General features: G+C 36.4%; 3 protein-coding genes across 11 annotated transcripts in view; 1 reads left to right on the top strand and 2 right to left on the bottom strand.

Annotated features, from left to right (window-relative positions):
- The window catches only part of IMMT (inner membrane mitochondrial protein), a 39,554-nt gene extending 35,468 nt beyond the window's left edge, over positions 1 to 4,086 (bottom strand). For both annotated transcript variants that reach the window (XM_087947470.1, XM_087947471.1), the window contains exon 1: positions 3,973 to 4,086. In XM_087947470.1, the coding sequence (XP_087803596.1) occupies positions 3,973 to 4,014 (42 nt within the window). In that variant the 5' untranslated portion in view covers positions 4,015 to 4,086. The remainder of the gene's footprint in view (positions 1 to 3,972) is intronic.
- A 2,205-nt stretch (positions 4,087 to 6,291) lies between these two features.
- MRPL35 (mitochondrial ribosomal protein L35) lies at positions 6,292 to 10,165 on the top strand. The gene is made up of 4 exons (XM_026679859.2): positions 6,292 to 6,388; positions 7,996 to 8,179; positions 9,556 to 9,700; positions 9,882 to 10,165. Exons 1-4 carry the CDS (start codon positions 6,355 to 6,357, stop codon positions 10,068 to 10,070), a joined length of 552 nt encoding a protein of 183 aa, XP_026535644.1. The 5' UTR covers positions 6,292 to 6,354; the 3' UTR covers positions 10,071 to 10,165.
- Positions 10,166 to 13,929: 3,764 nt separating this feature from the next.
- The window catches only part of REEP1 (receptor accessory protein 1), a 52,185-nt gene continuing 48,483 nt past the window's right edge, over positions 13,930 to 17,631 (bottom strand). For 3 of the 8 annotated variants that reach the window (XM_087947468.1, XM_026679800.2, XM_087947466.1), the window contains 2 exons: positions 17,080 to 17,243; positions 13,930 to 15,626 (listed from right to left, as the gene is read on the bottom strand). In XM_087947468.1, coding sequence (XP_087803594.1) covers positions 15,549 to 15,626; positions 17,080 to 17,243 — 242 coding nt within the window. In that variant the 3' untranslated portion in view covers positions 13,930 to 15,548. The remainder of the gene's footprint in view (positions 15,627 to 17,079; positions 17,244 to 17,631) is intronic. The other 5 variants (XM_087947465.1, XM_087947467.1, XM_087947464.1 and 2 more) reach the window with 3 other exon arrangements.

Here is a 17,631-nt window from a genome sequence, read left to right as displayed (position 1 = left end):
GATTGTTTCTTAAATGCTAAATACAACCTGATAACTGCTATTTTCTTCTAAAATGTGCAATTTGATATTTTTAACAAATTACTGCAAACCAACATTAACTGCAGCATCTGTATCAAGTCATGATGATATTAAAATGACCACACATGCAATGATTATGCGACGTCACTATATAATGCAAGTTGTGTATCATGACATTTTTCACCTACCCCTTCATGAACTAAAAAACAGAATATAATTATTAACCATTGAACTAAAAATGAAAATCAAGATCATCACAGTCAGCCAGATGTCCGGACTGGATATGGAATTTTTATTCATCTATCCAGTCCTTCCCTTGGATGGGCTAGGTGGATGGTTGCTGGTATTACAGGTATCACTGCAGGATATAAACTGTTCTGATTAAAGCTGCTTTTTGCAATTGATTGAGGGTGAATTTACCAATGCCAATGGTGTTCAAGTGGTGCTCCAGTTATTGTGGGATTACACTCAAAATGACTATTACTATTGGGACTATCTTTGCTTGCTTCTGCCACAATTATTCTATTTTATTTACAGGTTTGGTATTTTGTTATCTTCTCCAGTTGTTTCTCTTCCGCTGTCTTCAGATACTGCCATGTCCACTATCCAATCTTTTTTTACTTTCGTATTGACAGTTGTTAAGCCTGGAGTGTCACGTGGCAGGTGCCTGTCTGTCTGTATTCTAAAGTCTCAGAGCAATTTAGCTTCTTTTCTATGCTCTTCTCTATTTGATGATTCCCATCAGTTCTTGCTTGCAGGCAAATGACATTTCTTGCAGATTTTGAAATGCCATTGTTGCTATTTTGTCTTGCCATTGCTTGTAGTGATCTTTTTGCAACAGCTAACCAGGTGGTCTGCTGTTTCTTCAGCTTCTTTGCAGAGGTGGCAGAATTAGCCCTTGTGTGTTTTTATTTGACTTTCTTGCTCTTAGGCATTGTCAGGTATTCTTATTATCTACTTTCTCTGCTATTTTATGTACTGGCCATGTAGTTTTGTCTTCCTATGCCTCCTTTCTGTTCTTCATTTGGTCCTTCCTATAAGATGTTTTGGTTTCTCCAGTACTCAGAAAGCTTTCCTGATTTACTAGCTTTAGTTAATTGTCTTCACTGTCCTTCAGATATTCTTCCAATGCCTTTTTTTCTTCTTCTTCAACTATCTGATGAAGTCCCAACATTGCATGCCCGCCCATTTTCCTTGGTAAGTGAAGTCTATCAACATCACTGCATAGATCACTCATGATTCATTGCCTTTAATTTTCTGATCTTCATATCCAGGACCCTTAGTTCTGCTTGAGTCCAGTCCACTATTCCAGAGATGTATCTAATGACTGGAATTGCCCAAGTGTTGATTGCCTTGATGATATTCTCCACTGAACCTCTTGAGTTTTGACTTTAAGATCTTCCTCACTCTCTTAATGAATTCACTTCTTTTTCTTGACTTCAGTATGCTTGATGCTGTCAACTTTAAAGACACTCAGGTATTTACAATGACTACCTTCATTCAGACTCTTGATGATATTTCCACAGCGCATCTTGATTCCTTCAGTTTGCACTATGTTTCCTCATTTGATGATAAGCATAGCACATTAGTCCAGTTTAAACTCCATTGCAATATCTTGGCAATGTACATGGACAGTGTTGAGCAGTGATTCTATTTCAGATGGTGTTTTTCCATAATAGCTTCAAATAATCTATGTAAATAGCCTGCAGATATTTTTATGTTTGGTAGTCATGGGCCAAGATACAGTATTGTTTACAGAGGAATCAGTGCAATGATGAACAAAAATGAGTCTCCTTGGAAAATTCCTCTCTTGATATTAACCACTCCCATTCTATCACCATTGATTTGCAACTGTGTTTTCTATTGTGCTATCAATCTTTGCACAAAGCTTCTGATTTGCACAAAGCTTCTGAGTCAGCCTCTACTGACTCCTGTTATTTTTAAGCACTTGATTATCCAATCATGTGAAAAGGAATCAAATGCCTTATTTTCTCTCTCTCTCCCTCTCCCTCTCCCCATGGGGCTATGGTGGTCAGAGCCCATCAACCGGTGGGCCAAGGTCCACTGGTGGTCTGTGAGAAAATTTTGGTGGTCTGCAGAGAAATGTCACCCCCAGAGCATCCCCTAAAGCAATTAATCCAGACTGCGCAGGAACACAAGCCTGTGCCGCCCATATGGCCCGTGGGAACCCTCCCCACCCATTCACTCCTTACCTGGCAAACTTGCCTGCTAAGTTGCTATTTTTCCTTTTTTTCCTGACCATCAGCTGCTCTGCTGTGCTGGGAGATTGACTAGCTAGAAGGCAGGAAATCGTTGGATTTCTTGCTTTCTAGCTAATCTTTTAAGCAGAGCTGAATCTCCCTTAGGACTGAAGGTTCTATTATTCAGTTGCAGACTCAGATAGACAATGGCAGAAACACAGATCTCTAAGTGACTCTGTGATTCTGTGAGCAACTCAATCTGCCTGCTTTGCTTGATGTTGGGTAAAAGTTGTTCTTTTTTTTAATAAAAAATTCAATATTTACATACATGGTGTGTTGTGAGTTAATTTTGTAAGTTTGCTTGCAGGCAAATTTTACATGATAGACTCAGGTAGCCGATGGCAGAAAGGTAGATCTCTGAATCTGTGAGTTTGTGAGCAACTCAATCTGCCTGCCTGCTTTGCCTGATTTTGGATAAAAGTTGCTCTTTTTTAATAAAAAATTCAATATTTACATAAATATTTATAATATTTACATACAAGCCATACTCAGCCAGTCACATGACCACCAAGCCACACCCCAAAATTAGGCCGACTCAAGAACCAGTTAAGAGATTTGAATCCCACCCCTGCCTCTGTGTGTTTGTGTGTGTAAGAGAGAGAGAGAGAGATTAGATCAGATCTCTCTCTCTCTCTCCCACCAACATCAGCAAGCCATCAAAATTCATATTAGTGGTTCCCGGGATTAAAAATTATGAGTTTGGTAGTCCCTGAGGTCCAAAAGGTTGTCGACTCCTGTTCTAGGGGGCTAGAGTGTGTTGCATGTTTCCTTGCTCCAAAGATACAATTGATTAGAATTCTAAAATATTCTAAATTTTAAAAAAGAATGAAAAACAGTAATACCATAAAGGCTTATTTTGCAACTAAATTTAACAGAACATTAGACTAAACTAAACCTACACATTGGATGTTTTTAGTACTAGAAGCAAGTTGTGGAATATGCTAAATCGAATTGTTCCTTCAAAAGTATGTGTTGAAGGCACCCAAATCATCTTTACCTGTTTCACACTTTTTTCATGAAGGAACAAATCCTCCAGATTACACATTTTTTCTCTTCCTAAAAAGCAAATGTCATGTCTTTTTATGTTGTCACAAAGACTGTTCCCACAAAGACTGTGGCTGGCACGGATGGCTGGATGCTGTTCAGCTGCCTCTCACACATGACAACACAATAGTGGAGGAAGTCCTTGAAATACCAAGAGCTTCCAGGAGTTACAGGCCGTGCTCCGAATTAGAGGTGACCCAAGGAGCCTACCAACCCCAGAGGCTCTTGCCCACCATCGAGCAGGCAACGAGAGTGATCATGTCCAGTCGGCATTTGAGGCTCTCGTCTTTCTTATTAAGTAGTTTCTTATTAAGCAAGCCGAGGCAGCAAGAAATTTCAGAGCCGCCTCCCCTGCAAAAAGGGGCACCAGCCCGCACTGCTTGACGGGAAGCGTAGGCTTAATTTAAGCGCACGCCACGCGAACGAGCCGCATCCCACCCTATTTCCTCGATCGCCTGCAACGGGTAGGCGGCTGAGTAGTCCCCACATATTGCTTTTTCCCTCACGGCTGCGGTTCAGCCGCGCTGGAATCACGAGGCCTCTTCCGTTTCTCCTGTCAATTCGCTACGAGAAGCGAGCGCCCGTGACAAAGAGGCTGCAAATGGAATCGGAGCAGCGCCGGACGCATCAACTCTCTCACGTTGCTCACCTGAGCCGCTGTGGTGGCCACGCGCTGACAGACCCGCAACATGATGGCGAGGACCGATCGCCGAAGAGAAAAAAAAAAAAGTGTCGCGATCCACCGCCTGTCTACCCCCGCAGTGACAAACGCCCAGGGCACGTTAACGAGGAGGGAGGAGCTTGGGTTTACCAATCAAAATAGACTAAACGGCGAATATGCAAATATTCCTCCCTCTATCATACAGAGACTGTCATGGCGGTCAATTGGAATACGAAACGTCATCAGCCACGCGTACCAAGAAGCGCAGAATGAGTCGCTCTTGGACTTTGGGCTCAGATAATGGTTTTGGCGCCATGTCTGCATTATTTATTTATTTTTGGTCTGGAGAAAGATTTCGCGTGCTACGGTCTTTCAAATTAAAGAAAGAATTATATAAATAAATTTTTCGTTTTTAAATTGTTCTAATGACAAGTATGAGCAGTCGATGTCAATAGCCTTGCAAAAATTGCTTTTGGTAAAGGAGGGAAGCAAAAAATAAAACGTGGAACAATGTTGTATTGGTATAATTTTTATTCTAAACATATGCCAGTACCACAGCATTTTCATGGAAGTTATTAAAAATAATCAAATAATTAAAATGAATTATTTTCATGTTCTGGTTTAACATCATAAAATAGAGCAGTAGAATGCCAATTTGTTAATACAGTTAAAAAGTATACCACTGCATGTTTCAGGCAGGAACATGTTTTGTTCAATTTATGTTGTCTGAACCCCATAAAATGCTGTTGCTTTCCCCTCCCCTATTCATTTTATGTATTTTATGTATATTTGTTTGGAAAAACAATATTTGGTAGCACTACTAGGATAACAATCTTCCTCTAAACTCCAGTCATTTACTCACGTTCCATATTTGTTGACACAGCGCTGCCTAGCGCTTCAACTATCCTGATTTTTAATTCTTCATTGAAATCAGGATATAAATAAAATAAGTAGATTTCTTTTCTGAAGTTTGTTATTTTCCTATTTGATTGATGTATGTTGTTTCTTGGATTTTTCTTTCCAGCATAGCTGATTCCTGGCTATAAATGTTTCCGTCATTCAATAATCCCAATAATTTGTTAGGATAGAAAAGGATGGGGAAGTACAGTGAATGACTTGGTGTAAACTATATTTATGGATGGTTTCCTCTTTTTCTTATACTTTTAATTCCTTTGCATTCCTATTCCTTATTCTTTTCTGCACTCTGCATAAATTTCCTTATTTGAATAAAGAATATGAGAGGGATATGAATATATATACTGAATGCTGATGTTTCAGATTCAAATAATATGATAAGTCTAACCTGTATTAAGAACTTTGTGTTGTAGAGTAGATGGCAGGATATAAGAACTCACTAAATCAGAGCCAGTTTGGTCTAGTCTAGGCTAGACTCCCATGGCAAAGGCCATAAAAGCCAGCTTGTGCCAATCCTGCAACCCAATCCTCCTCACAAGGTGGTTGTGGGGAAAATAGGAGGAGCAAGATGTGTTTGGTTATGTTCAGTTGCCTTGTTCACTATTATTTGTAAAAATAGTAAAAGGATACAAAATAATAATAGTGAGTATGATTTAATAACACTTTTAAAAAATGCCTGGGATTTCATTTCATATTGAGAAAACAGCATACTAAGTGCATCAGAACTGGATATGCAATAATTTTGAATCGAAGGCCATGTAGAAATAGTCCAGTATGGTAAATAATTACTTATACTATGTATTAAACTATGTTTTGCTTGAGATTTAGTGAATAAGCCACAATTAATAGTGTTTATACAATACACTCAGCCAAAATAAAAATATTAGAGACTAGTATGATATCTGTGGCCAATAAATCAGATAACTAAAACTAACAAGTAAAATTCTTGGATTAATTTCCAAAAGAAATTTCCTGACACTTTTGTAGGAAAAAAAGCCAAATCTTATGACATGTTTGGGATTAACAAAATTTATTTTCAGATAGCTTTTTGTGGATCATATTAAATAAATTGACTGAAGTTCTGTATGAGATTTTATATTTAATAAAATTATAGGAGAATTAAAGAGTTGCTGTGAGAATTGTCAGACAAGCTAAGTGGTGATCATATATATACGCTAAAGAAAATCTTGGGTTAAAAAAGGCAGCAAGTCTACATTCATATGAGTTTTTATTCTTCAGTAGTTTATACATTATACACGTTATTACATTGGTCATTATTTTACAATGTAATGTGGCTGTGCTGTCCAGACAGAATAGTGGCAAAAAAAACCTCACCTTCCTGGTTTTTACAAGTAAGGGATGAAGAGCGGTAGAATGTTGCGTAAATTCGCTTTTGCTCAGTAATGACTCCTTACAGTTGCCGTAGTGAGGCAGAACAGAGAACAAGTAAGGAAGATGGCTGCGTTTGCTGCGGCGCGGAGATTTTCAGGTCAGTGAACGAAATGAGAATCCAAACGGAAATTTATTCGGTCTGGTGGTTCAGGAGCAGTAGAGGAACCAAAAAAGATAGCTTACTGCTGCGAAATCTTTATAGATGCCTCTAGAATTGTGTAATTATACATTTTCATGCAGGAAGGATACTACTTGGGACACTTGAACGGGTGGCGAACTATTACCCCTTTATGACCTGTGGACTTCAACTCCCAGAATTCCTGAGCTAGCCATGCTGGCTCAGGAATTCTGGGAGTTGAAGTCCACAGGACATAAAGCGGCCATCGTTCCCCACCTCCGCTGTACAGCTCAATTGTAATACTTAAAGCTTCAGTTTAATTGGCCTTAGTAGCAAAAGGAAGATTTCAAATGTATTTTAAAGTATGAAAGAGTACCATTTTTGCTTTTATAGCAGGACGTTCTGGTAAAGTAGTTGAGATGAAATGACTGATGTGCAATGTTGCAGGCGAAAGAAGGTATCAGTGAGCGATTGTAGTTGGATGGTGATGCAGATACAGCTTGTGACTAGCATTGCTGTCCAAATTGTGGTCAGCAAGTTGTTTCCTATCCCAATTACTCTTTTGTGCAAAAGAAAAGCCAGGTGAAGATTTTCCTCATAAATTGATGTATGGTAGAGGTTTGGCGTTGTAATGGAGGCGCGGAGATTTGCTGGTTTGCACACTTCCTGGAAAGCAACTGTTTTATTAGTCTATATCGGGGCTATTTCATATTGTTATGAAATAACAGTTTTGATCCATCTTATTAGCACCGTTGCTCCACACATCTTAATGTTTTGACACAATCTTGAAACAATGCATTGCTTATTAGATTTATTACTTAGGAGTAAAACGTGCAAGAGAAATATGGGAAAATGAAATTATTGAAAATAGAGCGAGAGGAGAGAGAGTGGAAATCCAAGTCTTCGTATCTAGTCTATTCCCAATAAATAAGCCAAAGCAGGTGAGGAATAAAGTATGTATAAAGAAGCAATTTTATTGAAATGAAGTATAAACTCACAAGTGGCTTCACACAATGTTCTAGGACATAATTTGATTTGTTTGGTTCGTTTATGGTAGATGAACCCACTCAAAATTAAATAATTGCTTAACATGTGAAAACATAAATGGGTTATAGCTATGGAAGGCTATAGAATAAAATATTGTTGTTAAACAGCCCAAAGGTTTGGCTTATTGTTATTGGGTAGTTCCAAATGGTATGTATTCATGAATATTGAAATGGCTATCTGCTTAATTTGACTATTTTAACAGGAAATAACCATTTTCCCTACCAATCTTCCAGTGAATAAAAAAAAAAAAAATCTGTCCTGAAGACTGAATGTGCATTATCATGACTATATATTTAATTGCTCTCTCTTGACAATCCACTCTATCTTCAAATCTGCTCCAGTGTCATTAAAAATTTCCACTTCTGAATCTCATTCCGATTCTTAATCAAAAGAACAATTTCTTCATGTCATCACATAATTCCTAAATGGACAATAATTATGAATGATATTCAGGAAGAAGATTCTGCATCTTGTGCTGAGTTCTTTTACCATGTTGTTCATGTTCATGTTCTGTTTTGTTTTCTTTTTTTTGTTGGTAGGAGTTTTACGATCTTTTTGCTCTTTGGTCCCTTCAGTCTACAGTGGCTCATGCACTGTAACTCCAATTTATCGACTATCTTCATTTCATATTTCTCAGAGGCAGACATCCATAAGTTATATCCAAAAACCTTTTCAATCTTTAGGCAGTACTTCATCTGGACTTTGCTTCTCTATAACAAACAGGTACGTGTTGTTTAACAGAGTTGAATTTTTTAAAATATGGATTTAGTTTCTTCCTTTATGATTATTTCTTTATTTAAAAATGTATAAGGTTTCCCATCTTGTGAAAAACAATTCTGGACAGCTAACAGCAGTAATAAAAGCACAGTGATAAAACAGTCCAACAAGCAAAAAAGAAAAATATAGCACCTAAACCAGCAACTTCCATCCAACTGTACAGTCCCCGACATTGCTATCCCAGTGCCAGATTTCTAAAAAGCTAAAAGGGTGGAGATCTGCCAGATCTTAAGGGAGACAGTGTTTTATAATGTCAGATTTTGCAATACTACATATTTTATCATCTTTTTTCTTTTCATTATTTTCACAATCTGGTTTGTAAGATATTTTTACCAGGAGATAATAATTTAACCACAAAATGTCTCTTTTAATTTCAAATGAGTAGATTTATAATAATGCCTACTCATGTCTTTTATTTGGTTTTAGCTTGTATGTTAAGCAAATCCAGCCAATTGTGGCTTATTACATAAACCACAATTGCATAAAACATGGCTAGCATGTTTGAACCAATACACTCTTGGTCTGATGAAGCAGTTCTTAATCACAAAAAAAACAAACACCCCAAACCCCATCTCAATATTATATTACAAAGCTCCTCAGGGCCCAGGCCAAGAACTGGTCCTTGGCCTGTTAGGAACCAGGCTGCATAGTTGGAGGAGAATGGTGGGCAAGCGAGAAAAGCCAAAACCATCCTCTACCCCCCACCCCCAGGGTTGATGGAAAAATTGTCTTCCACGAAACAACTCTCTAGTGCCAAAAAGGTTGGGGGCACTGTTCTGTTAGATATTTCATTACTGATATGCTCCATGCTGTATTTAAGGGTTGAAAATAGTTGTCCTTAGTAAAAAATCAAGAACTCTACTTAGATGGTTAAGGTAAATATCCCTATAGAGCAGAACAAGGCATAGTAGCCCATTATAGTGATAGAAAGCCTACATGAAAGTTCTATTTCCAAGAGCTATTGACTCCATTTGTCAGGAAGTATTGCAGAAAGAATTTGAGGTATACAGTCAAGTTCAATCATAAAGATGATTCCATTATCGGAAAAAGCAAACATAATTATGAGATGCAAACGTGGTGGGATTGCTTTTTTTTTAAATTCAATTGTATGTTTTGTCCACTATAAATTAGATTGTTTTTCAGTATCACCTGTATGACAAAAGTAATTTTATAAAGACATTTGAGAATAGAAGGCAATGTTTTGATGAGCTGATGGAATTGTTAATGTACATTTTCTGTGCTCTTCAGGCAGGAATTGCATTTTATATTACATAAATAGTGAATTGGTTTTATATTTTCTTGATTTGATATATATATATTAGAGTGGCACCTCTGCTTCAAAATATCCTTCAACAGCAAGTAAGGACAGTCATTAGTTACAGCTTACGAAAAGGAAAAAGAAAAACTGTGAAATCAGTGATTAAGAGATTTCTCCGATTGCACTGTGGCCTCTGGCTAAGAAGAAGGGTAAGAATGTTTTCTTCATTAAATTTTCTTGTGTACATGAGTCATCTTTCCCTGTTTATAAAGAAATACAAAAAAATCAAAATGAAGAATATGCCTGTTCTACGGAGGTCTTAATAATTTGTGTTTTTACACATAGGCATCTGTTTTTTGAGATTTAAATCTTTTGTTCTTCTGTTGATAGGCTGGTTACAAGAAAAAAGTGTGGAAAAAATCAGCTAAGCGGATGAAACGCTTGCGGGAACATGTATTCTGCAACAAAACACAAAGTAAGATGCTTGATAAAATGACTACTTCCTTCTGGAAAAGAAGAACATGGTATGCCAATGATGCCTATCAGAAATATCATGATCGTACAAACTTTCACTTGTGAATTGTCAACTGCAATTAATCATTTTATCCTATTATTTTAGCAACCATGTAGGAAGCTTCTATTAAATTACTTATGCACAATAACAGATTAAATATTTATTGGTGTGTTTTATTTGCACAAACTGATTGATATAGTTTATATGATTTACCACGGTTTCAAGCATCACAATCTAAATATTGTGCATCTGAATGGTTTCGTATTGGCTGTCTTCAAATCCTGCTTTTAAATAAGAATTGCAACTTTGCTCAGACTTTTTTTTATTTAGATAGTGATTTATGTGATTGCCCAGCTCAAATTAATAATTTTGGGCTATTTTCCTCTTCTGATTAAGCATGCACAATGTAAACAAGTGCTCTTGGAGAGTTATGCCTTCCCTGTTATTTTTTTTAATTATAAGTATTAAAGACCATATATAGATTTGTCAAGGTAAATATTGAGGTAAATTTAACACTGCTCTCTTATCTGAAAAAAAGTAAGGCATGCTAATCTCACTATTTCCTCAATTACCGTATTTATCGGCGTATAATGCGCACAGGCGTATAACACGCATCTTCATTTTAAGAGGGAAATTTCAGGAAGCGCCCGTTTCACCCCACTCCCACCCCAGCGGCGCTTCAATCCACAGTGTCCCATTCTGCCTGCCTGCCTGCCTGCCTTAGTTTCTGGTTGTTTGGGAGCAGCTTGGCTGAGAATAATAACTATTCGCCTCTTTTACTCAGCCGAAGCTGTTCCGATTCAACCATTAACGAAGGCAGGCAGGCAGGCAGAACGGAGGCACTGCGGGCGGGCGGGCGGGCGGGCGGGGTGGGGTGGGGAGAAACGGGCGCTTCAGGAAGCTCCCGCTTCTTTGAAGCAGTTTCTTCCTGTGCTGGTGGAGGAGCGAGAGAGCGACTGACAGAGCTGACCCAGAGAGAAGGACAGGCTTCGGTTGCTTCCTCCCTCCCTTCTTTCATTTGTGTCCTTGATCCCCGATCCCAGCAGCATTCACCGAAGGCTTCTTAACATTATATCGGCGTATAACACGCATACATCATTTGCCCCCTATTTTCAGGGGGAAAAAAGTGCGTGTTATACGCCGATAAATACGGTAATTATTTAGAACTCAGAAAGATATACTTTGATAATTATCTCCAAAACACGGGTTAGTTTTGAGTGAAAATAATTGATAGAAGATCACCAACTAAAATTCAAATGGATGAGAAACTTGAATTTAACTTTCTATGGTCCTGGTTTGAAACTAATCAGAATGCCACTCTGATTCTCGAAGAAAATTCTTTAGTATCTCCGAGGCCTCTTAAGAAGCTTTTCAATGACAACACCGAAAGTATTCGGGAGATAGAACATTTACAAGAAATAGACCACTACAAAACCATACAATTAATAATATTATTGAACAGAACAACTATTTCTTTCAGAAAAGAAAAGTTTTAAGACTTTATTTTCAGTGTTTATCAAGCATAACAAAACATTGACCTTTGGAATACTGTTCTAGTGTCTGATCACATAGTGCATTCTTTAATACTCTATACAATTTGCTATGACTCAAAAGGGGAAAAACACCTTAGTTATCCAGATTAGTCTCAGATATTAGACATTAATGTAACTTTCCAAATACAGATAGTTTGCCAAATATGAAATACATTATTGCAAAAAAAGAAAAATTACTTATGAAACATTTAGTGCAAGTACACTTGTACATTTGGTACATTTATCTTGCAGAGCACAGCTTGAAAGTAATAGACCATGAACATCCAATATTATATTCAAGATTTGCTTTCTTTTTCTAAATAATATCTTATTTAATAAGAATTTTATTTCCTCTTTACATATATATTCTGTTTAATTTTTGTTTGCAGATTTTGACTGAAATGAGGAGCAGTTTTTCTGCTTACCATTTATATTTATATCCCATCTTTATTATTTTTATAAATAACTCAAGGTGGCTAACTACTGAATACTCCTTTTTCCTATTTTCCCCATAACAACAATCTTATGAGATGGATTGAACTGAGAAAAGAGTGACTGGTCTAGTCACCTAGCTGGCTTTCATATCTAAGTGGGATTAGAACTCATTGTCTTGATTTCTAGCATGATGCCTTAATCACTAATTGCATAAGAAGTTGCCTTTGAGCAGGTGAAAACTATTTCTCCATTTGCCCTCTTTTAAGTTTTCTAATTGGAAGCAGCAATTCAAGTTCTCGGGTAGCCTTTTTTGAGCATCTGAATCTTCTAACTGGCGATAACAGTGTATCAGTGATATCAATGGCTTTGGTAGGCAAAAAAACAACACCATGCTCTCACTGGACATTGCTTCCTGTGTCTCAAGAGTGAAGGTTCAAAGACTAAGGCAAATATACCAGCTTTAGGACCTAAGCAACAGATACTGGTCTGATTATTAATTATCAAAAATCAAAACTTATGACCTAATATAAATATTCATGGCAAATTAATCGGAATGTTATAGAACAGGTTCAGTCTTTTCAATATTTCAGAACAGTTATTGACATGCACTTCAAGGCCCGAATTCAGTTTTTAAAAGAGAAGGTAAAAAGGAGTGCAGCAGCTATCTTAAGGCTTTTTTTTTAATGAAAGGAGGTAATCATACACCAAGCTGACTAGAAGTGTTTGTGATCAAAGCAATAATGCAGCTAATTTACAACTTTCAAATCTGCCTAGATCATAGCACTATTCAATCAGCTATTCCAAGAGACACATTTTGGGTTTCATGATGCATTCCAAACATAGACCAAGAAAGAAATGGGTCAAGCATATGTTAGTTATTGGCTTAAATTAATTCTCAACCCAAGAGGTTTGGCTATTCTCTTAAAATAAATTCCATGAACTTTCCCCTAGTGCATTGATCTTAATAATTTTTAAAAGGACAATTATTAAGCAACATGCCAAAAAAAATTCCAGAATGATTTCATCCAGATCCACCTTATTATGTACCAATGAATCTCTAAAAAGTATTGCACCTGTTTAATATTACCTTTTGGTATATATTTCTCAATTACAACAATATTTAGCTAAGATTGAAGATGATTACGTCAGCCTATTAATTAATCAGGAGGCAAAGATGTTAACTAGCATAGCCAGATTCAATATGCTATGACAGAAATAAACAACTGCTTCAAAAAGGATGAATCCAAATATACTGTATATCATATTTAGTTGATATTGAGGTACTTATTTTTATGGTCTATGATAAAACTAATAGATTATAGATCTAAACCAAGGGTGTATTTCCTCATGAAAAGGAATCTGGATTGGGCATTTGGTAAATGTGAGGTATGGTGCAGCTAAAAAGAGAGTCAGATCTAGTTAATACTTGGATGGGGATCACTGTGCAATTCTAGGGTGGTAGCTAGATTGAAAAACTGGAAATACAGTTTGGCATGAAGGCAAAGACATTCTACTTTCACTGATATTTAAATAGCAGTAGGCCATGGCTATGTAGGCCCTTAGAAACAGGGCACGGGAACTTTTTCCTTTATATATTGGACACTTCTCTATAATCCCAGTATTTTGGTAGAAAGTATGTGCCTTGAGTTTTCAAATCCCCAAAATTAATGGGTTTTGCTACATATAACTAACAATTTATTATAGCAGCCAGGACCAATTTGTTTCCAACAATATTGCAAATTAAAAATCCACCAGAATGTATTATTAAGTAGCCATTCATGATTCTCACTGAGCTATATAGAGGCATACTGTTCAGCTGCAATTAGTACATTTGCTAGATACAAATAATTTTACAATGAATTCATATGAGAGATAAGGCAATTTCAACAATTTTACTTTAGTATTTACAAAACAAAGTCCAGAACAGTCATATTTTTAGTAAATGGCTGATCAAAAAGACATTGATTAGCTTTAATTAAAATAAAGTTTCATAGAATTTGAGAAGAAACATATATTTTTGGCATAAATGAATATACATTTATCAACTTTTTTTCGAAAAAAATTCAATTACATATAACACTGGCAAAGCTCTTACTTTATGTCTGCTATTGTTTCATACAATAATGAAATAGGTGTATATGTATGAGAGAGACAGACAAAATATGCCAATAGAATCTTAATAAATATGCAAACTGACACATCAAAGATTTTGAGATACCTGTCCTATGACTTAATATTTTCTAGCTGCCATTTAAATTCTTGATTTACTAATTAAAATGGTGATAGGTCCAAATTTGGTTTAAAAGGGAGACAATGGAATTTTTTTTTTCATTTTAAAAACACTAGGAATTGCCAACTTAATATTGAAGCATGTTGGAAAAAATCATATATATTTACTTCAGATATCCATTTTATACCGTAAGTTTGACCATGGAGACTGAAATACAGTCATTTCAGAATCTCGCCTGAAGGAGATTAGATTAGTGCTGTCATACACAATCTATTCATCCTCAATGTCAATATGTTTATGTTCTACAGTACTTTTGTTTTAATGAGATAGTTATGAAGGCAAACACAAATGTTTATAGTATAATCTTCAAGATTTCACATGCTTTACACATATATGAGGCATCAATCCAAAGCTAAAATACATCAATCCTAGTATATTTTCCTTTTTTTGAACTTTTCTATAATTACAAATGTACAATCTAACTACAGACTGTTGTAATCTATACCAGAAGCTATATTACTGCTGAAATCTGTGAACATCTCTAAATTAAATGCTAATATGTGAACTGGGAGAATGACAGGATTAAAATCCTATGGCAGAGGATTGATTTGCACCCAATACACGGTAGCTCTATTATTGTGAATGCAATGTCTACCTGATTTCATACGGTAGTTAGCTGAACATAATGACATCAGTCTTAAGAAAGTTATGGCATCAAATCAAAGATTCATCAGTGGTATAGTCCTATAAATACGTTTCTCATCTCCACATTTCTAAGACTCCAGTGGGTCCATTTTTATACAGATTCAGTGACAGAATATACAATAACTAACTCCATAAATGAATGCACAGAAGAAATAGTAACATATTTAGATTTGTTTTTACATTTTCACTACTTGTACAGTCAAAACAATCTTAATACATAATTCACAGTCTAAAAAATCTGTGGCCCCTATTGGTCCACATTACACTTATTAAGCCTCCAAATAAATATGATGTAAAAACAGATACAGAATTCATTTTCTAAGTTCATTAACAGAGCTAAAATTGTGTAACTTAAATGGTTACAAATAATGAACCCCATTACTGTAGCTGTGGGGGGAATGGCTATTCTGCAAAGAAATTGAAGGGGGAGCAAGAAACATTGCTTCTGCCAGTGAAAACTATAATGCAACACAAATGGCAGCATAAGAAAAAGACAGCAAGAAAGTTCATTTCTAAAATGCTACAATATCACAAACACATCCCTCTCACCACTGTTCCCCTCCCCCCCCCTCACATACAATAATATAGATCGTTTAAGGCAGAAGAGAGGCATTCTGTGGATCTTGGTGCTGGATGGTTCATCACACGCTCATGGTTTCAGTGGTAGAAGAAGAGGTACATTTTTTCCTGAAACGAGGTCTAAGACTCCTAGGCGGTGCCTGCCAAAAGCATAACAAAAAAAAAAAAAAAAGATTATTCCAAGCATACAATTTGAACAAAACAACTTAATGTAAGTATTTAGCAAGTATGAATAATCAACTCTTAAAAAGCAACCTTGATTTTCAGAAAAATAGGCTGAGCAAAAGTTACTCTTGGTACAAACACAATCCACTGCTCTGATACAAATGCAAAGCACCCAATAGGACTGTAAGATCTATAAATCATTCTAGCCAACTTATTATTCTAACCAATATGGGCACTGGAAGTTGCAGTCCTGTGTGGTTGGAGAAAGCTGATTAAAGATATTGCGTTTAACATAATGTTACATTGTTTACATTTACTGTGTATTTGTTGGTATTATTTTTATCCTGCCTTTTCTCCAGGAGTTCTCCAGAACAGCAACCCTTTATTCCCACACAGCAAACTCAAAAATAGTTTTAGATGAGGGTAGGTGACTGGCCCAAAGTTTACTCCATTTGTTCCTGTGGCTGATTTGAACCTGTATCTCCCTAGGGTTATGTTAGTGCCTTATCTACTATTCCACAATATTCCCATTGCAGTGCCAATTTAGATTTTCAGTGATAGCTTGAAACACACACATGAAACACATAGCAACACACAGTTCAAACTTAATAGATTGGCAGTTTATAGCTACACAATGAAACATTAAATAGTTCAGCATGCTTTACTACCAAACTGGACTTTTCCTGTGACCAAATGTTCTTTTTAATCTAAATCAACATTCTTACATCTGCTCCGCTGGAGGACACAGTCAACCGTAAGCCACATAATGAATATGCCTGTTGCTATGGTTCTTGTACAGTCAAAACTGGAACATATCTTTTTAGATCTCCAAAAGTCCACTACAGAATCTGTTCTCTCCATAACTACATTTTTCTGGAACTCAGAAGCCTGTTATGTTTCACTCAATATGTCAGATTGATTACAGCCTCATCAAAGAGAAAAATATTAGCCATTGCTGCTTTCTAATGTTTAACATCATATTTTATTCTAACACTGTAGTCTGCAGTTTAAGGTATTTAAAAAGATATGGTTGTCAGAGTTAAAAATATGGCATGTAAGAAAATAAGCTGACAAGTGCAGTACTTTCATAACGTCTGAATAGTATTGCTCATTTTTATTTTAAATAGTATTAATAATTGATGTGATTCAATGGTCTAGATTAAATATTAAATTGAAACAGCATTTTCTGGCTTATAATGATGGTTTTCCAATCATACAGGTTTCATAAATAATACACCTATTTTCTAAACCTTTCCCTACTTTAACTATGAGGTCATGCTACTTTCATAACAAAGAAAGACATTCTAGCTGAGGAAAGAATTGTCTGCCACTATCCAAAACTAAGAAACAAACCACAGAAGTCCTACAAAAAGAATATGTTATTACGAGTAAGTGTGGCTTTAAAGCCTATTTCCAATATGGAAGTACCTCAATGATTGGGTCCTTTGGGGGAAAACTTTTAGGCTTGGATGTGCTATCCAATGAGGCATTCCCTTCATCCTCTGACAATACAATGTCAGTTGGTTTAGAGTTTGCTTCGAGTGGCCTTTCATTCTTTGTCTCACCATCTAGTTGAACCACTAATTTAATATCTAAATAATGAAGAGAAACAGGACATGGAAGGTCACAGAAGGTGGTCACCAAACTGACTTTCAGCAAGCCATTGTCCAGGCCATGCTTTCTCCAGAGATAATATGGAGCAAATTACATAATGTGATTTATCAATCATTTAAGCTGTCTTCTGTTTAGTGGTTAGTTGGTTTAGTTATTAAAAGGCTTTAACTCCAACTCACATAATCTCTAGGAAAAATGATTTACTCATTGAATGGCAGGAGTCCCCAACTTTTTTTGCCACTTGTTGCCACAAATGTTGGCACACTTGTAAATTTGATAAAATATCATGAGAATAACTGCCAGCAAGTTGATGGAGAATGTTCCCTCCTACCCTCTGTAGCTCTCCAAGCAGAGGTGGTATTCATC

The sequence above is a fragment of the Notechis scutatus genome, chromosome Z (genome assembly GCF_049901735.1).
Source record: "Notechis scutatus isolate UNSWTSFEM ecotype Mainland chromosome Z, rNotScu1.2, whole genome shotgun sequence".
NCBI lineage: Eukaryota > Metazoa > Chordata > Lepidosauria > Squamata > Elapidae > Notechis > Notechis scutatus.
This window is presented reverse-complemented; position numbering and strand designations above follow the sequence as displayed.